We start from the raw sequence: 19055 nt of genomic DNA, 5'->3' as shown, positions 1-19055 counted from the left end.
ACTTCTATGTTTCAGGTTAAGTTTAGATAGCACAATTTTAAAGTAAATAATGTAAGTCACTTTTACAAATTTGGAGATAATTTTAAGAATAATGGAAGTGGTTTACAAATTTCCAATATTAATCAAAAAAGGGAAAATAATAAAAATGTCATACAGAAAATCTAAAAATTAAGAGGCTGAATGAAAAAATGGATTTAATTAGAAGCTAATGTGAGATTTATGTGGCCTTCTAGATGGAGTTGACTGGGTGGTCAAAGAGAGATCTGAATAGAGAAATGTGACATCCTGGTTTTTGATTGACATATTGATGCTTTGAACAGTTGCGATTTGGTGTAATACTCATCCATCATGTCTAGCTGAGATCTGGCATCTCACATCCACATTTTTAGTAGACCTTTTCTGAGTGTGGACCAACCAACGGAATGTAATCCAAAAAACTCAGCTCCTACCCATTTGAAATCATCTTGTTTTGGTCCTAAGCCAAGCTCTTGGGAATTTAGGTCAATTCTGAGAACTTTATTCTTTTTAAGACAGCAGAAGTTGAAAATTAGAATTGTTTTAGAGAGAAATTATAAAGATATAAAACTGAAATGACCAAGAATGGAAGCAAAGATTTGATGTGTGGATTTCAGGAAAATGTAGAAAAAAGAAAAAGCCTGTTCAATTCCATTAGATTAAGATTAAATAATATGCAGATTTTCAAATGCTGTGTATTTGAGACTAAAACTCAACAGAGCCAATATTTAATTATTCTACTGTATACTGTTTTACTCTCCATTTGTCAATGTGTAAGTGGTTTGGTAGATAAAAGTAACTTCATTATCACATTAATAATAGTGTACTATATAAATACATTTGTGAATTATTGAACACAGTATGTAGGAGTTTTGAAGGGTGAGTGTAAGAAATGTCTGAGTACCAGAACTTTCCCTTGTGATATATGTGTTTTTCATTGTTGAAATTCATATTTTTTTACCAAAGCCAAGATTGACTTAATCTGACACAACTTTATGTAAATGGCTCCCTGAGAAGAGTGATCATGAGGGAAATTGTCAAGAAAAAATCTTAAATGCTTTATTCAGTGTATCCAAGTTAATCCATTCTTATAAAAATCATTGGTTTCTTAAATCAGGAAGTAAAACATTCCTTGAAATGGATGATTAAAGAAACCAAATGTTTCTTAAGTTAGCTATTGAGTATTCCTGATAGTTAGCGTTTTGCTTAGAAATCTTGTGTGGGAAAGAATGGGGAAAAAATAAAGAGAGCAAGTAACTTAGTTTCCTGTGTATTTATTTTGATTGGAGCATATTTTGGTAATAAAGATCTTGGAAAGAGTTACCTACTATGTCTGTGTAACCCAAACAATCTGATGAAAAGTGAGGGTTTTTTCCTCATTGTCCAGATGTTTTAAAAATGTCCAGGTGCTTAACGTCACATAGAAAAAATGTGAAGATGATTAACCAAATATTTTACTTTTTACTTTGATGTTTACTATTATAACATAGACTTATCCCAATTGGCAGTGGACAAGGAATATTGTAGAGACACAAGAAATACTTTCTAAGGAAGAAGATATTGAGTCATATTTATTTGCTTTTGTTTGGTCATAATGTGATGGTTTCCTATTTTCATCATTTCAGAAAACGATAGCACATTATTTCACTGTGATGGTACCTTACTTCATTTCTTTTAGGTGGTGATATCTTGGGGAGTGACCTTGGGTTTGATATATGGGACATTTCTAACGCTCCTTCAGAATAAAGTTGTTCTTTGGGCAGTTCCTCAAATTTTCCAAAGGTGGCATCTGAGATTTATCTAAACCAGGAGGTTTCTTGGCCCTCATTTTTCTTTAGCCCCAGCAATGACAAAGAGCGATGGCTGCTTCAATTGGATGTAAGAAGAACACGTAGGGTTTGTCTCAGAAGAATCAAAGATTTCAGATCTTCTGAAAGATTGTTTGTACTCTTAGGGGGTCTTAAGAGGGGTCAAATGGCTTCTAAGAGTTCCTTAGCTAGATGGTTAAGGGATTGTATTAGGGAGGCGTATGTAGTTAAGGTAAAGAGGCTCCTAGGGTTTGTAAAGCTCATTACTCTAGGACTTTAGCTGTTTCTTGGGCAGAGAGGTCGAAGGCTTCCACATTGGAAATTTGCAAGGTGGCCACCTGGGCTTCTCTTCATACTTTTTCATGGTATTATCTCTTGGATGTAGTCTCTTCTACAGATTCAGCTTTTGGTGGGAGGCTGCTTGTGAGCCAGAAAAGAGCAGTGAAGAAAAGAAAGACTTGTAGTTCCCACTTAGAGCCGCCAACAAGGCAAGTTGCTTTGTAGTGCACACAATGGGAACCTATGAAGACCAATTTGGGTGTGAAAGTGGATGTCACAGGGAAGTACTGCCAAGCTCTACTCTCTCTGAAAGAAAGCGGCAGTGTGGAAACTAACCACGAGTGAAAAATGAACCACAGAGAACTCTGTAGGGGAGGCTGTTGAGCAGCTGGCTTTCTTGTGACCCTCTGCACTCTTCTGAAGTCCCTAATCTAGGCGTGCTCTTAAAGAAACCAGTGTTGATAGCTAGCCAATAAGTATATGTTAGAGCCCTGAGCCAAGAATGGACTACCCTCTCTCTACACAGTGATAAAAAAGGGTATGGCCTTTTCCATGTATTTAAAAAATACATGAAATGATTCTGCAGATGTTCACAGAGCTCATGAAGTCTTGCATTGCCAACTTTTGAAATTGACCATTTTGAATTCCAAAGACATATGAAAACACCACAATTTATTAAAACCACACGTATCTTATTAGTGTGAATTTGGTGTTACTAATCATTCCTAAAAATGATCCCCTTTCCTTTCATGTGTAATATTAAGTTTTTAAAATAGTTTTTAAATTGGGGAGGGGAGCATTATATTTTAAAGGTTATTATAATTGCTTGATCATGCATTTTCTATCCTACTCTAGAATTGCTCACCGACAAGAGAAGTCTTGGAAAGCTTCTCTTTTTTTTTTTTCTTACTCATCTTGAAAATAGGCAGATGGTTTGTATAAACATCTGAGCACATTACATTTAGTGAATAAACATAATGTATTTGGGAGTGAAATGATAAATACAAGATAATTAGCGGTTTTTTGTAAGACTTAAACTATAGCTACTCAGTGGCAGGTAGGTATTTTCAGAAACATACCCGCAAAGCATATACTGCAAGCTAGTCTTCTTTTTCCAGGGTAAGTACCTTTTCAATAAGCTAGTTTTCTGAGCTACTTGTAGAAAGGTAAAGTGACATTAAGAATCCATGTGTTGTTGCTTCATGTCATTCACAACTTGATATGTATTACTTTTTTCTTCTGTAAAAATCATCATTGAACAATGTGTTACATGCATATACTAAAACTCTATTATTTAATTATTATATATAATAATTATTTATTATTATGTATTATTTAATTCTTTTTTCACCTCTCTTGTCTAGTTTCTGTCTCCTGAGCGATGACTCCCCTGTATATCTCCATGTTAAAATAACATAAAACCTTGTCATACTATACAGATGTTGCTTTTTATTAACAATTCAGAAAATGTAGAAACACCTCATTCTTTGTAACAGTTGAATAGCTTTCCATTGATTCATGTATCAAAATTTAACCACCTATTCATTGATGGATGATTGGGATTTTTTCCCCCCACTTCATTGGTTACTACAGACAATGGTCTGGCAAATTTCACAAAACTGTGCTTTTATATATGCAGTCATATCTGAAGACTAAGTTTCTGAAGTTTAGTTGCAAAGTAAAAAGCATGGTTGCAAAGCAGATGAAAAGATGAGCCACAGATTAACTACAAAAATTTTGAAAACATATATGTGATAAAGGATTTGTATCCAAAATATACAAAGAACTGAACAAGAAAATAAGCAATTCAGTTTAAAAATATGTAAGAGATCTGAGCAGAGACCTTACCAAAGAGGGTATACAAATGTCAAATAAGCTTTTGAAAAGGTGCTCAATATCATATGTCATCAGAAGAATGCAAACTAAAGCAAGACACCCCTATCTATTTTATTAGAATGGCTAAAATCCAAACCACTAACTAGGACCAATTCTGGCAAGAATGTGGAGAAATAGGAATGCTCATTCATTGCTGTTAAGAATGCAAAATGGTACAGTCTCCTTGGAAGCCAGTTTGGCAGTGCCTTACAAAGCTAAACATAGTCTTACCATATGATCCAGCAATTGCACTCCTAGGTATTTATCCAAATGAGTTGAAAACTTAAGTCTTAAGTCCACACAAAAACCTGCATCTGAATGTTTATAGCAGCCTTATTTATAGTTGCCAAAACTTGGAAGCAACTAGGATGTTCTTCAGTAGGTGAGTGGATAAACAAACTGTGGTATATCAATACAACGGAATATTATTCATCAACAAAAAGAAATGAGATGTCAAGCCATGAAAAAACATGGGGAACCTTAAATGCATTTCGCTAAGTGAAAGGAGACTATCTGAAAGGCTGCATGCTGTGTGATTTCAACTGTATGCGATGGAAAAGGCAAAACTGTCGAGAAAGTAAAAAGATGAGTGGTTGCTCTCCTGGGGAAGGGGAAAGTGATGTATACATGGTACAGAGGGATTGTTAGAGCAATAGTGGTATGTACAGTACTTGTATTTGACAAAACCTATTGAATTGCACAATAGAAAGAATGAATCTAAACTGTGGACTTGTTAATAATGATTTAACAATTATTCATCAGTTGTAACACATGTACATTGTTTCAAAATGTTAACAGGGAAAACTAAGGGTAGAGAGAAAATATACAGATACTCTAATTTTTTTTATCATTTTTTCTGTAAATATAAATATCCTCTTAATAAATAAAATCTAGTTTTTAAAAAGATGCCCATTTTGACGAAGATTGTCATGTCAGTTTGTTGTCTCTGTTTGGACTCTCAGTGCTAATTTTGTTGTACAGAATTCTTATATGGCTACTACCTTTGTGTCCAAAAAAGTTTCCTCTATACAGATCTTTTGAAAAAATGTTCCAGATTTTCAAACGTTTTATTTTTCCTTATTTTAAAATCCATGACTAAAATAGATTTTATTTCTGTGTTATAATTTATCCTTATTTATAATGCCATCACCTCTTTTTTTTTTTAAGATTTATTTATTTGAAAATCAGAATTAGAGAAGGAGAGAGAGACAGAGAGAGAGCGCGCGAGAGCAAGGCTCTTCCATCTGCTGGTTCAATCTCCAGATGAGCACAATGGTCAGGGCTGAGCCAGGCTAAAGCCAGGAGCTAGGAGGTTCATCTGGGTCTCCACATGGGTAGCAGGGTCCCAACTGCTTGCACCATCCTCCACTGCTTTTTCCAGGCCATTAGCAGGGAGCTGGATCTGGAGGGAAGCAGCTGCAACTCAAACTGGTGCCCATGTCGGATGTTGATGTCACAGGTGGCGGCTTTACGCGCTATGCCACTATGCCAGTCCAAATGCCTTTGTCTTTAAAAAATCTAAAGCACGAGTCATTGGAAAAAGCATTTTAGGTTAAATGGTGTAACACTTATTTGAGTTTAAAACCTTCTCTATGTTGTTAGGAGTCTTGAGTAATGGAACAGGGTTGTTAAATTGCAGTGCATGGGCCCATAGTGTTTATGAATGAGATTTACAGAGGTCTGGGAGCACCCAAAGGTATGTCCTCACGTGTGTGTGTGTGTGTGCGCGCGCGCGTGCATAAGTGCTTGCCACTCATATTATACAATTTTGTAAGGTATGCTCTGTCACAATAATGAAATTCTCAGAAATGCTCATAAATCCAAAAATGATTAAGAAATATTAGTTATCTCTATTTCCTCAAAATATATAATCTCTGATAAAATTTGCCAAAAAGATGGTGTTACTGTCTACTAAATGGAATATTTACCTTTAGTATACTGTTTGGACAAGAATATTGAAACCAGCTTAATATCAGAACAAAATATTTTCATTTCTGTGAACTTTATTCCTTAGAAATGATTCAGAATTATGTTCATAGAACCACATTTAGAGGCCGAAAAAAGCAAATCAACCACACATGTATACTCTATGACTCTGTTGGTCAGAATCCCTACTGATAAAATTGGCGAGACTGTGAAATTTGCTTTGTCCAAGAGTGTAAGGAGAAACTGGTTCTGAAAATTCTTGATAAATGGAAAAGAAAAGTTAAAATAGATCATAGTACATAATTCATCATCATATACATATATGCATGGATTTCAAAATTTTTTGCAGCAAAATCAACTCGTCTTTTAAATCCATTTTCCACAGACTTTTCCTTGAAGAGGCTAGAGAGACACAAATAGACAGAGTTCCTATCCATGTTCTCATTTGCGAAATGTCTGCAATGGCTGGGAGTCCATGACAGGAGCCAGAGACACAATCCACGTCTCCTACAAGAGTGGCAGGGACCCAACTACTTGGGTTGTTATGTGCCGTCTCCCAGTTTCTGCATTGGCTGGAAGCTAGAGCCAGACACCAAACTCAGGGCTCTCATGTGGGATGTGAGCATCCTGACCAGCGTCTTAGCTGCTAGGTTAAAAGCCTGCTCCTCTGTGAACTTCTGGAAGTATGCCTTTAGAGTGCTTTTCCAAGTTTAACTTGCTTAAAATCTATATGTAGATTATATTCATATTTGATGTGCAAACATATATAATCTTTAAAATAAATACTCTTTTGTGTTTAATTCATTTTCATATTAGCAATGTAGGATAAGAGTAAAAAGTAAACGTTAATTTCCTTGTTCATTTAAGAAGTTAAATCCTGGGCAAGCATTTGGCACAGTGATTACATCACCCATTTAGGTCTCCTGTATCCCATATTACAGTGTCTGGTTTGAGTCCTGATTCCCACTCGCAATTCCAGCTTCCTACTATTAATGCACATCCTACAAGGCAGCAGGTCATGACTCAAATGCTTGGATCTCTGCCACCCATATGGGAGAATCGGATTGTGTTCTTAGCTCCTGATTTAGGCCTATTCAGCCCTGGATGTTACGGGCATTTGGAGAATGAACCAATGCATGGAAAGAGTCATATATTCTCATTCTCTCTCTCTGCACTCGCTCGCTCTCTCTCTCTCTCTCTCTCTCTCTGTCACACACACACACACACACACAACCTTTCAAATCAAAAATAAGTGAAAAGAAATTAAATCATCAGGCACTACATTTAAAGACTGTTTCTTAGCACATTAATCATTCCGTTCTTCTCAGGATCAGAGTATGTGCTAGGTGAACAAGCCAGTAACCCAGTAGACTGGCAAAACTTTTTTGCACTGTACAAAATGCTTCCATTCTGTCTGGTCTGATTAAACACTCTGCGTTCCTTTTACCTCTTCTAATAAAAGTTCAAAGCTGTATGAGAAAAAAAAATACTTCCCTTCCTGAAATAAGGAACAGCAAAGATAAACATTTTTAGAAAGGTAAATTCTAAATTATTCATATTGAATCAAACTGTTATTAATGTAACTTTACTGGAAAATTAGATTTGTCTTGGAAATATTTATTTATTAATCTTGTCCAGTGTTATTTTCTTGTCATGGAAAAGAGTTTATTAATTATAAAAATAACTGTTAAAAAACTGTTCCAGTTTTAGAAGTGAGGGAATATTTCATGTCTGTTCTTGTGTTTGTGTTTTTTGAATTAATGACTAACATGCTTATTAAGAGGGTAATTTTTCCTACTCTACTGTATTACCTATGTATTTCTGCTTCCTGTATTCCCTGCATATTGTTATATGTGTGCCTATATATATGTATGTATACACTGTGGGTAGAGCTTTTCTGTATAATTAATTTTAACCTGAACCTGTTAATCACACAATGAGTAAGGTTTGTTTTTTTAAAAAAATATATATTTTGTATGCTTGTTTTCTTTTCTATTTCTTAGGGATTCTGGAGAAATCCTGTAGAGAACTTTTAACAGAAAAATCTAGAGCAAATGAAACCAGTGTTCCTTCAGAGCAGTTGTTGCCAGTAAAAGAGGTAAGAGAGGAGAAAAGAGTGGTGTTCACCTTATTCAGATGTAGTGTCATCATCCATGTCTATAAATGCATTATGGATCAGAATGCCTTGAGTTTTACCCTTTGCCATTAAAAAAGTCAGTAATAATTCCTGATTAAAAATTGGCTTATAAGCTTTTGACAAAAATTCAGTTTAGCAGGGACCCTTGTCTCTTGGCCAGTGTCTTCCATGGGAAGAATAGGGAGATGGAAGTGAAGGGATGTTTGCTCTCATCCTAACTCAGGTTCTGTACTTTGCAGATGTGGGCTACAGATAGTCATTGGAAAGTGAAAAAATGATTAAGAGAGAAAGGGAAGGAACCACTGGAGCAGGCCCGTTGGTGCTGTGTGCCTTGCCTTGCTCATGTGTACTCAGGACCTGGCACCACTCTTCTGCTTGGCTCCGTGTTGTAGAGAATTAAGTCTTCCAGGATCCCTTTCTCTCTGGATTCTTGGGAGGTTTGGCCAGCTAAAGGCCTTGACTGGGGACTGGAGTATGGGAGCTGCAGAGAAGCTAGGATATTTCCCTCGTCTACTGTGTTTTAGAAAACATTTCAGGTAGTGGCTGTGACTTCAACTTTATCTCCTGGGCAGACGGTGCTCCCACCATACAGCCTTCCCTGTTTGATCGCAGTTCTACCTGGCAGATCTGTCTTGGCTACAGATCAGTTGGTGGCCCCAGGAATCAGTCTCCCACTGCACAGTTCCTGTTCATTGTTCCTGCAGCCCTGGGGCTGGTTGAGGCTTCCTTCTATATTAGTATCTGTTATATTTCAAAGCCCATGTGTGGCTCCTAGAATCTTCCATCACCTAGCTAACCAACACCCTACATTAAAATTCTTCCTATTGTAATACTTCAAGTGGTTTTATTTCTGAATGGGTCCTGACTGATGTGCTAGATAAATATTAAAGATGGTAAGAGAATGTATAGTCTTTTTTATTTTAAATAAATATTTTTGAAAGGTTTATTTCTTTATTTATTTGAAAGAGTTACACAGAAGGAGAAGGAGAGGCAGAGAGAGAGAGAGAGAGAGAGAAAGAGAGAGAGGTCTTCCATCTGCTGGTTCACTCCCCAGTTGGCCACACTAGCCAGAGTTGGGCCAATCCAAAGCCGGGAGCCAGGAGCTTCTTTGGGTCTCCCACTTGAGTTCAGGTGCCCAAGGACTCTGGCCATCTTCTACTGCTTTCCCAGGCCATAGCACAGAGCTGGATTGGAAGTGGAGCAGCCAGGACTTAAACCAGTGCCCATATGGGATGCCAGTACTACAGGCAGCAGCTTTACCCACTATGCCACAGCGCCAGCCCCAAGAACATATAGTCTTAACAGAGTTTCAGCCTAGAACGTGAGGGAAATAATTAAGAAAATTCATTTATAACTTCTGCTTTAACCAGAAATCAAAGTCAGTACTAACAGCATTTGGTAAGTCAAGGATTCTTTGAAAAGTTCAGGGAAAATTGAATTAAAAGATAAGTTTATTTTGGTGCAAAGCAATTTTGAACTTTGTCATAGTGAGGTCTTCAAAAAGTTTATGAAAATAGCATGCGTGGGGTAGATGTGTCACAGCTGGTTAAGCCACTACTTGGGGACACCCACATCCCATATCACGGTGCCTGGAGTCAAGTCCTGCCTATGCTTCTGATCCAGCTTCCTGCTAATAGACTTTTTTTTTTTAAGATTTATTTATTTATTTATTTTGAAAGTCAAAGTTACAGAGAGAGGGAAAGACAGAGAGAGAGAGAGAGAGAGAGAGAGAGAGAGGGATCTTCCGTGTACTGGTTCTCTCTCCAGATGGCTACAATGGCCAGCACTGGGCCAGGCCAAAGTCAGGAGCCAGGAGTTCTTCTGGGTTTCCCATGTGGGTGGTGGGGGCCCAAATATTTGGCCATCTTCTGCTGTTTCCCCAAGTGTGGTAGCAGGGAGATGGAGTGGAAATGGAGCAGTGAAGATACGAACTAGCTCCCGTATGAGATGCTGGTGTCTAAGGCGATGGCTTTACCCCCTGTGCCACAATGCCAGACCCGCTAATGCACGTTCTTGGAGGCAGCAGTTGATGCCTCAAGTACTTGGCTCCCTGTTACCTACGTGGGAGACCCGGATGGAGTTCCTGGCTCCTGACTTTAGCCTGGTCTAGCTCTGACTGTTGCAGGCATTTGGGAAGTGAACTGCCAAATGGAAGATTCTCTCTCTCTCTTTCTCTCCCTCCCTCCCTCCTTCTCTCCCTCCTTCTCTCCCTCTCTCTCTCTCTCATTATTTTATTTGAAACGCAAAGTGACAGAGGTACAGACAGAGCCCAAATGACCAGAACAGAAGCCAGGAGCCAGGAGCTCCATCCTTTTCTCCCACAAGGATGGCAGAGGCCTAGGTACTTGGGCCATCTTCCACTGCCTTCCCAGGAACATCAGTAGGAAGCTGGATCAGAAGCAGGATAGCCAGGCCTGGAACCAGCACTCCGATAGAGACCACAGTGGCTACTTAACATACTCTGCTATAAATACGTCTTTTTTACTGTCTGTCACTCTGCCTTTTAAGTAAGTAAAAATAAATAAAATTTAAAAAAAAAAAGCAAAAGGATGCATGGATCTCAGAAATGTATGCATCAGATAAACTTTTATTTATTTTTTATTTTTATTTTAGTTTTTAAGCAATTCAATATAGATGATAGATACAGTTCTAAGAATGTAAGATTTCCTCCCCTCCTATTCCTGTCTCCCTCTCACCCTCCTTCCCTCTCCCTTTATTTCTTTCTTTTAAGATAGCATATTTTAAATTTATATTACAGTGAAAGAGCTTAATACTTCACCAAATAAGAAGTTTAACAAGTAAAAAGTAAAAAGACCCTAGTTTAGTGGGAATATAAACAATAATTGAATGGAAAATGATCATTTCACCCATATACAGTAAATTTTAAAGTAAACACAGATCATTAAAGCTATAGTATAACATTATTAACCACTGGTTTCACAAAGGTGTAAAACAGAGTTTCACAAAACTGTATTTGCAGCAGTGCTGATAAACACAGCCATTTCTTTGTTTCTCTTGTTTTTTAAATTTTTGCTCCCATGTATAAGGGAGAACATGTGGTATTTGTCTTTCTGTGTCCAGCTTATTTCACACAACATGATGTCCTCCAGTTGAATCCATTTTGCTGCAATGGGTAGAATTTCATTCTTTTTTATAGCTGAATAATATTCCATTGTGTGTGTGTGTGTGTGTATATATGTGTGTTCATGTCTTTGTATATGTGTGTGTATATATACTTGGCAGCCAGTACAAAAAGTCCCATGATTCTCTTTTTTATTCTTGGATCAATCAACAAAGTTCTGTATTTCAACTGGAATATGTATGACACCAAATATCAAATGGAAAGAGTAAGTCAGCATATAGTATTTCATGGAAAAAATAGATTTTTAGAAGGAGGTTTGAGTAACTAAAGATTTTCTGTATTCTTTTTAAAGGCAGCTATTAATTGCTTGATTTCTTTATTTTTTAACTTTTATTTAATGAATATAAATTTCCAAAGTACAGCTTATGTATTACAATGGCTTCCCCACCCCGTAACTTCCCTCCCACCCGCAACCCTCCCCTTTCCCACCCCCTCTCCCCTTCCATTCACATCAAGATTCATTTTCAATTCTCTTTATATACAGAAGATCAGTTTAGCATATACTAAGTAAAGATTTCAACAGTTTGCACCCACATAGAAACACAAAGTGAAAAATACTGTTTGAGTATTAGTTATAGCATTAAATCACAATGTACAGCACATTAAGGACACAGATCCTCCATGAGGAACAAGTGCACAGTGACTCCTGTTGTTGACTTAACAAAATGACACTCTTGTTTATGGCATCAGTAATCACCCCAGGCTCTTGTCATGAGTTGCCAAGGCTATGGAAGCCTTTTGAGTTCACCGGCTTTGATCATATTTAGACAAGGTCGTAGTCAAAGTGGAAGTTCTCTCCTCCCTTCAGAGAAAGGTACCTCCTTCTTTGATGACCTGTTCTTTGAACTGGGATATCACTCGAGGAGATATTTCATTTAGGTTTTTTGTTTGTTTGTTTGTTTTGCCAGAGTGTCTTGGCTTTCCATGCCTGAAATACTCTCATGGGCTTTTCCGCCAGATCCGCATGCCTTAGGGGCTGATTCTGAGGCCAGAGTGCTATTTAGGACATCTGCCATTCTATGAGTTTGCTGTGTATCTCACTTCCCATGTTGGATCGTTCTCTCCCTTTTTTTATTCTATCAGTTAGTATTTGCAGACACTAGTCTTGTTTATGTGATCCCTTTGAACCAATGTATTATAGTCACATATTTTTATGAGTAATAAAGTAATCATTGTGCTTGTGTGGTGGTACATACACACACGCCATTGTCACCCCAGCCATGGCAGTTAATGGTAGTTTTTACCAGAACATATTTCAATGAATGAATGAATTTTTAATGAATAGACATATCATGATGGGGATAACAGAAATCCAGTTTTTTTATTGTTGTTTTAATCTTCATGGAGGTAGATTCCATTTTATATTTCTATCAAATGTTCCCTAAAGAATTCCTGTTAAAGCATAGAGCTATACCCACACCACTCCAAAGTTTAACATCTGAGAAACAAGACTCCCTGAGTTGAGTGGATTCAGGAATTGGTAAATTTTGTGCAAAGACAAGATCAGGGATACGTGTTTGCATTCTTTAAGATGCAAAAGGTCCAAATAAACTTTAGGAAGGGAAGTTTAGTTGCATATTAATTATGAGCGTAATAGGAACAAGAATCACTTTCTCTGCTTGCAGAGTCATGGAGTCATAGAATTTTAGTTCTAGAAAATGAGTCAGTTTTGGTGCTGGCGCCATGGCTCACTTGGTTAATCCTCCGCCTGCGGCGTCGGCATCCCATATGGGCACCGGTTCTGGTCCCGGCTGCTCCTCTTCCAGTCCAGCTCTCTGCTGTGGCCTGAGAGGGCAGTAGAAGTTGGTCCCTGCACCCACATGGGAGACCAGGAGGGGGCTCCTGGCTCCTGGCTTTGGATCAGCATAGCTGAGGCTGTTGCAACCAACTGGGGAGTGGACCAGCAGAGGGAGGACCTTTCTGTCTCTCCCTCTCACTGTCCGTGACTCTACCTCTCAAATAAATAAGTAAAATCTTTAAAAACAAAAAAAGAAAATGAGTCAGTTTTATTACTTTGTACAGTATTGAATGCTAAGTAGGGGAATCCAAATAAGAAAAATAGGCTAATGATTATAATCTCAGTAATTTTAGACTGAAAAGGACCATAGAAATAATCCAATTCAGCTCTTTTATTTTTCTACCAAAAAAGCTGAGATCAAGAAACACAAGTAATTGAGTCATGGATATGGAGCCCAGGGTCTTTCTGAAGTCGAACTAGGTGACAAGTTAGTATAAACAAAGCTACACTGAAACAGGGGAGGTTTAATTTGAAGCATAGGTTCAGCTTTCTACCCATGATTTCAGTACTTTGGAGAACATTAGAGGGCTTGGGGGAATACACATTCATAAACATTTTTCCATATGAACCATAGACCAAAAGTTTAAAAAAAAAAAAAAGGGAATAAGACAACGTCAGCTCCTGCCTCAACATGCAGAGCAATGTAGATCATTTTAATTCCTCATTTTCTGGAACAAAAATAGTGCCGCTTACCATTGTAGGAGTGGAGAGACTAAATAAAATTCTAAGCAAGTAAAAATTCAAAAAGGTACAGTAGTGTTTTCTCTGAGAAATTTATTTCTTATTGCTATTTTTTGGCTTGTCTGGATTTCTGAGTGTGAAAAAGAAATAAAAGAGTGAATATTAAATGCTGTCTTATGTTACAATACTTGTTAACAATAAACTATAAAAAAGACTATAAAAATCTAATTTAGAATTTATTAAGTATATGAATTTAAAGTGGCTTTGTGTGATAAATAGTAAGTGTAGCTTTTGGCTCTTGTAAAGATGGTTTTATTGAACTATATTTAAGAGATTAAATTTTGGAAAAAGTTTTATTAAATCTGACGAGCTAGAATAAAATGCCAGTATATTACTGTGTATAAAGAAGGCCCATGTTTTTGTATATTGCTTTATTTGGTAGGCAATGTTTTTCAGTTTGTAAGAATGGGTTTTACGGTATGTCAAAGAGCGATATTCAACATGTTGGAATAAAGTAGTAATTTTATATCTGTAACAATGGAAACATTGGTTGCTCAGTTAAGATTAACATGACTGTATATAAATTTATATTTCAGGATACTCTGCTAGATTTTGGCTGGAGAAGTGCCTTTAAGGAAGTGTCTCTTCCCGTGGCAGATAGTATAACAACTGCAATTGAAGATTTTTCCACGAGAATTCTCCAAGAGGAACAGAATGAAAGGTCTTCAACTGTGAGCTATGCTGTGAACCTTGTAAATGTCCAGCAGGTTTGGCAAGATGGCCACGAGTTCCCTCAGGAGGAGCAACCAAAGAAAATTGCAAAGGCAAGTATCAGATTAACTCCCTTCCAACTGCTGACTAGTACACTGGGACTTTTTTTTTTTAATAGAAGACATTGCAAAACTAATCTGTAGATCAAATGGTGGAGGCACTTGCCAAATACCTGGTTCTTGATTCAATACCAGCTTTTGCCTCTGGTATCCCTGGGCCACTGCTACCAAAGGAGGCTTGAAGCTGTTGCTAGCTTGTTGCTCCAGAAGTCTGAGGCAACCAGAAGTGGGGCCTCTGTGACTTCGTGGCTGAGCTGGGAAAAACAGTATTAGAAAGCAGCCTGTTTGGGTTAGCCCTTCCAATGACTGCAGGAAGAACTTAGGAGCTTGGCAGGAGTACTGTCTTGTCTTAGGGCGATTTAAAAATCTCTATTCACACATTAGTGAACATTCTGTTCCATTATCCTCGGTCTTACATCTTTACATGTGTTTTGAATGTCACAGTACATATCGCGAAAATAGGAAATAGATAAATAGCGTTCTTTAGCCTGAAGTCCAAAGTGAGCTCAGCAGCCTATGATGGGGATGTTTCTTCAAAGAGAGTCCTTGAAGAAGGCCTCCTGCTGCTGCTGTCTCCCTGAGGCTCTAGAACGTTCCCCTGGGTATTCTGTTGGCTGGTCTCATGTGGAGGCAGTTGTCACAGTCCCATCCACAATGCCTCCCTTGGCCATTGCAAACACATAGGTACATGATAAGCAGTAAAAAGCTAGAGACATCACTGGTGAAGTTGCAGATTCCTTACCAGTGAGATGTTGCATGAGGTTGTTTCTGATGCATCTAGATTATTTAAATTAAACTGACACTTACATGTGGTATTTCCTTAAAGAAAAAAAATCTTTTATGGAAATGGACCAAAAGAAAATTAGAGTAAGTTAAAAAATAATGCAAACATTAATATGTAGAATACGTATCTTCTGGGTTCTATTAACTACAAATAAAGGTATTGTCATGTAAAGTTGGTTCATGCGTTTTTCATAATGCCTGTCTGGTAAGCATAAGGATTGAAAGTTATATATAGAAAAGCATCATTTTGGTATTTCCTTATTTGACATAAAACATTCAACTTTCTACAACTGAGAAATTGATTATTATAAAGCGGCATCATTATATTTATGTTTGATGCCAAATTCATTATTTAGGAATTTGGCTCCACTGTCCATAAATTACACGGTGCTGTCAGAGTACAAATAACTCAGTGCCACATTTTATTTCTTCCCAGTTTTGTTCTGACATCATGGAAAAACTTGACACAATGCTTCCACTGGCTCTGGCATGCAGAGATGATTCTCTTCCGGAAATTAGAGAAAACTTGGTGGAGGCCTGTTATAAAGTGGCAACAGCTGTCCTGGCGAGACTGCGAGAGAGAAGCAAGGAGGTCCCTTCCAAAGCACCCCTGAAAAACCTGCCCGCACTGCTATCCTCAGCGGTGTATGTCTTCCAGCGTTTCACGCAATATGACAATTTGATGAAAGAAACTACTAAAAAGTGAGTGTCACTTAAATTAAGTCGATAGCTGTGCTAACAGGAACATGTGATCTTCGGATACTATAGGAGCGAGATGATGGTAATGTCTGAGAAGGAGAAAATAGTCATGAACAAGGTCAATTATTCTCATTTGTCTGGACCAGGAGATGTCAAGAAGGTGGACCGCAAGAAGCATTAAACAAGATACGTAGGAAGAAAGGTAGTCTCTAATGCCACCTTCACAAGGGTTCACCAGTTGCTGTCTGTTGTTACAGACATGACAAAATGTTCCTCTTCCATTTTACGTGGCACGTTATATTGATCGACCCTGAGAAGGGAAAATAAACTTGTTTTTGTTCCACATAGGCACATTTATGAAATACTCACTTCTGTCTTTTGTTTCTAGCCAATAGGCAGTTAGGAGCTGACACCAAGAATAAATGCATTTTAATCTATTCTAATGACCAAAGGAAACATATTTTAGGATGTCCATTTAGGTATAAAGCATCCATAATATTGGAAAGGGAAGCAACTAGCATTCTTACTGCCCATGTATTGATGGTCTAAGCAGAAGACATGTTTTCTGGCTAGAGATAAAAATTACCAGCCATGTTTGTTATCACATGGCCTTCCAGTTTCCTTTGTACTCTCCAGCCATAACATGGACCCCTACAAAGGACCTCATGAACACAGCAGTCCAGTGCAAGCCCAAGAGTCTATTCCATATTTCTGGTTTGTTTTCCCATTTTATTTGCAAGGCAGACAAACAGGTAGATATCTTCCATCAGCTGATTTACTCCCCAAATGCCTACAACAGTTAGCGTTGGGCCGGGACAAAGCCAGGAGTTAGGAGCTCAAGGTGGATCTGCCAGGTGGGTGGCAGGGACTTAAAAGTACTTGAGGCATCACCTGCTGCCTCCCAGGGTGTGCATTCACGGGAAAGTGGATCAGCCGCAGAGTAGATGGGACTTGAACCAGGCATTATGATGTGGGATACAGGCGTCCCAAGAGGTGAAATAACCACTGTGCCAAACACCCACTCTCTTCTGTGTTCCATATTTAGCCTACCCAGTCCATTAGCTATGACACAAAGCAATATAAATAGCTGAAGATAAATGTAAAAAAATGACTTGATGTAAAATAAAACGGTATTTTTTAATTCTCATAAGTAGTCAGATGTTATGATTCATACTTGAATTTATAAACAAAATGTGCCAGAAATCACTCTATTTCTGTAGAATATTTTAAAACAGTTTATGAGGTAATTGACATCTACAAAATTACAATTTTTAAAATAAAAAGGGTATAATTGTGAAACGTGTGATAGCTTTATACAAGTTGCTTCTGACAAGTGTATGTTGTTCTCCAGTAATAACAATAACCTAATGCCTAAATAATGCAGTGATCTCTAATAATAGGCTTACCAAAAATACTTTTATTTTTGAATGATGTATTGACAATGCAGTTTGTCTCAAGTTGAAGTGCATATTTGTAGAACAGCAGATGTACATTTTCAAAGGACTTGCAAAACAAAGAGCAGCCTTTTTTTTTTTTTTTTGGAAAGTGAATGTGGATGCAGACTTGAGCATTGGGAGGAAATGAATGATTGATATCTAATAATCAAAACCATTTGTAGTACTGGAGATTGTTACCTCCTACTGCACAGGCCTTAAATCTCTGTCTCTTTGATCATTCCCTCTGAACAGACCCATATTCCTGGTGCCTGTCCAACGATATCAGGAATTCATCAACACTCTGCAGTTTCAGGTTACGGACTACTGCGTCAGAGTTTGTGCTACAAGCATTTTACAGGATGGTGAGAGCCACCACTGGGATGACTACAAAGCTTTTTATGAGGTGTGAAGTTAAGTTTACTCTCCCTCCTTTTTACACAAATATGTTTTACTGCCTACCTGCTTTCTGGCTAATTGGAAACATGAGCTTGGCATTACTAACACACGAAGGCTGTTAGGATAATATTTTTTAAATATTGAATTTGTGCTTAGGAAAAACACTGTTTTTAAAAACCTGAAATAAATTAGACATCAGAACTCTCCTTCTGCTTGAAAGTAAAAATAACTTAATTTGAGTTGCCACATTGCAGTGCTGTATAAGTTGGAATATAGTGGGACATGGTGAAAAACTCAGAGAGATAACAGTGCCAGAATGCTGCAACCTTGTATTTTTTTCCAAAGGGAGCAGTTATGGGTATCCTTACATTTCCCCCCTTGTTACAGATTTCCATCTGTGTTTGATAAATACTTTTTATTAGGCAGCTTTATTCTTTATACTAATTTTTTTCTTCTCATTGCACATTCTTAGGAGTGTACTTTAAGACCCATCTGATCATTTATAGCTTACCTATTTTCATTTAGCCCATGTTTTGCAATCCCAAATTTCTACCAAATTAAAGCCTTAATGATTCCCAGTGCAACCAAACCTAGGATCAATTAAAATTATTCATCATCAGACTTCATTAGTTTGCCTCCCCCTAAACCCCATTGATTATACATGGACCACAATAATTGAAGTTCCTTGAAGTTGATGCTAGGGAAGGGGAAAGCATTTACAACAAATTAATAAAAGAGAATTGGGTTAAAAAAAAAAAAAAACACTCAGCAACCAAGCTCAGCTTCTTTAGCTTTTCCACTTTTTTCTCTGATTGAAATGTATCATTTGGGGGCACTTTTTTTTTTTTTTTTTGGTGTGTGTGGGGGTTGTCCTGATCACTGTGGCGCATTGAGGGAAACAGAGTGAACTTTTATTCAGCAGAGTCCTTCTTGTCACTTTCCCAGGACTGAAGGTTCCTGCGGCGGATGCCTGGGTTCTTATCATAATAAATGTTGCCACAACAGAGAGGGACAGCTCAGAAGCAGCTCTTTTTGAAGGACTTTGCTCTTTTTCTAAGGACATTTCATCTCTCCTTTAGAGGCCCTTCCCAGACAGTTTTTCTTTCTGCAAGAGCATGCATACAGTTTTCCAAACCTGACCTCCTTCAAACACTCGTGGTAGCAGTGAGCGGGAGGAGAGAGAGAAAGTGGTGTGGTGCAGCTGCTGGCCTGAGATAAGGAGAGCTCAGGCCTCCCCTCTCCTGGCAGCA

The 19055-nt window shown here is 37.9% G+C and overlaps 1 protein-coding gene across 20 annotated transcripts in view; it reads left to right on the top strand.

The window, feature by feature from the left end:
- Positions 1 to 19055, top strand: part of KIAA0825 (KIAA0825 ortholog) — a 448051-nt gene that overhangs the window by 131424 nt on the left and 297572 nt on the right. For all 20 annotated transcript variants that reach the window (XR_007922664.2, XR_007922665.2, XM_070056461.1 and 17 more), the window contains 4 exons: positions 7907 to 8001; positions 14258 to 14485; positions 15711 to 15976; positions 17662 to 17812. Coding sequence is in view for 18 of the 20 variants with exons in the window: in XM_070056461.1 (XP_069912562.1) it covers positions 7907 to 8001; positions 14258 to 14485; positions 15711 to 15976; positions 17662 to 17812 (740 nt within the window). In the remaining 2 variants the exon portion in view is untranslated. The remainder of the gene's footprint in view (positions 1 to 7906; positions 8002 to 14257; positions 14486 to 15710; positions 15977 to 17661; positions 17813 to 19055) is intronic.

This window comes from Oryctolagus cuniculus, chromosome 14 (genome assembly GCF_964237555.1).
Source record: "Oryctolagus cuniculus chromosome 14, mOryCun1.1, whole genome shotgun sequence".
Taxonomy (NCBI): Eukaryota; Metazoa; Chordata; class Mammalia; order Lagomorpha; family Leporidae; genus Oryctolagus; species Oryctolagus cuniculus.
This window is presented reverse-complemented; position numbering and strand designations above follow the sequence as displayed.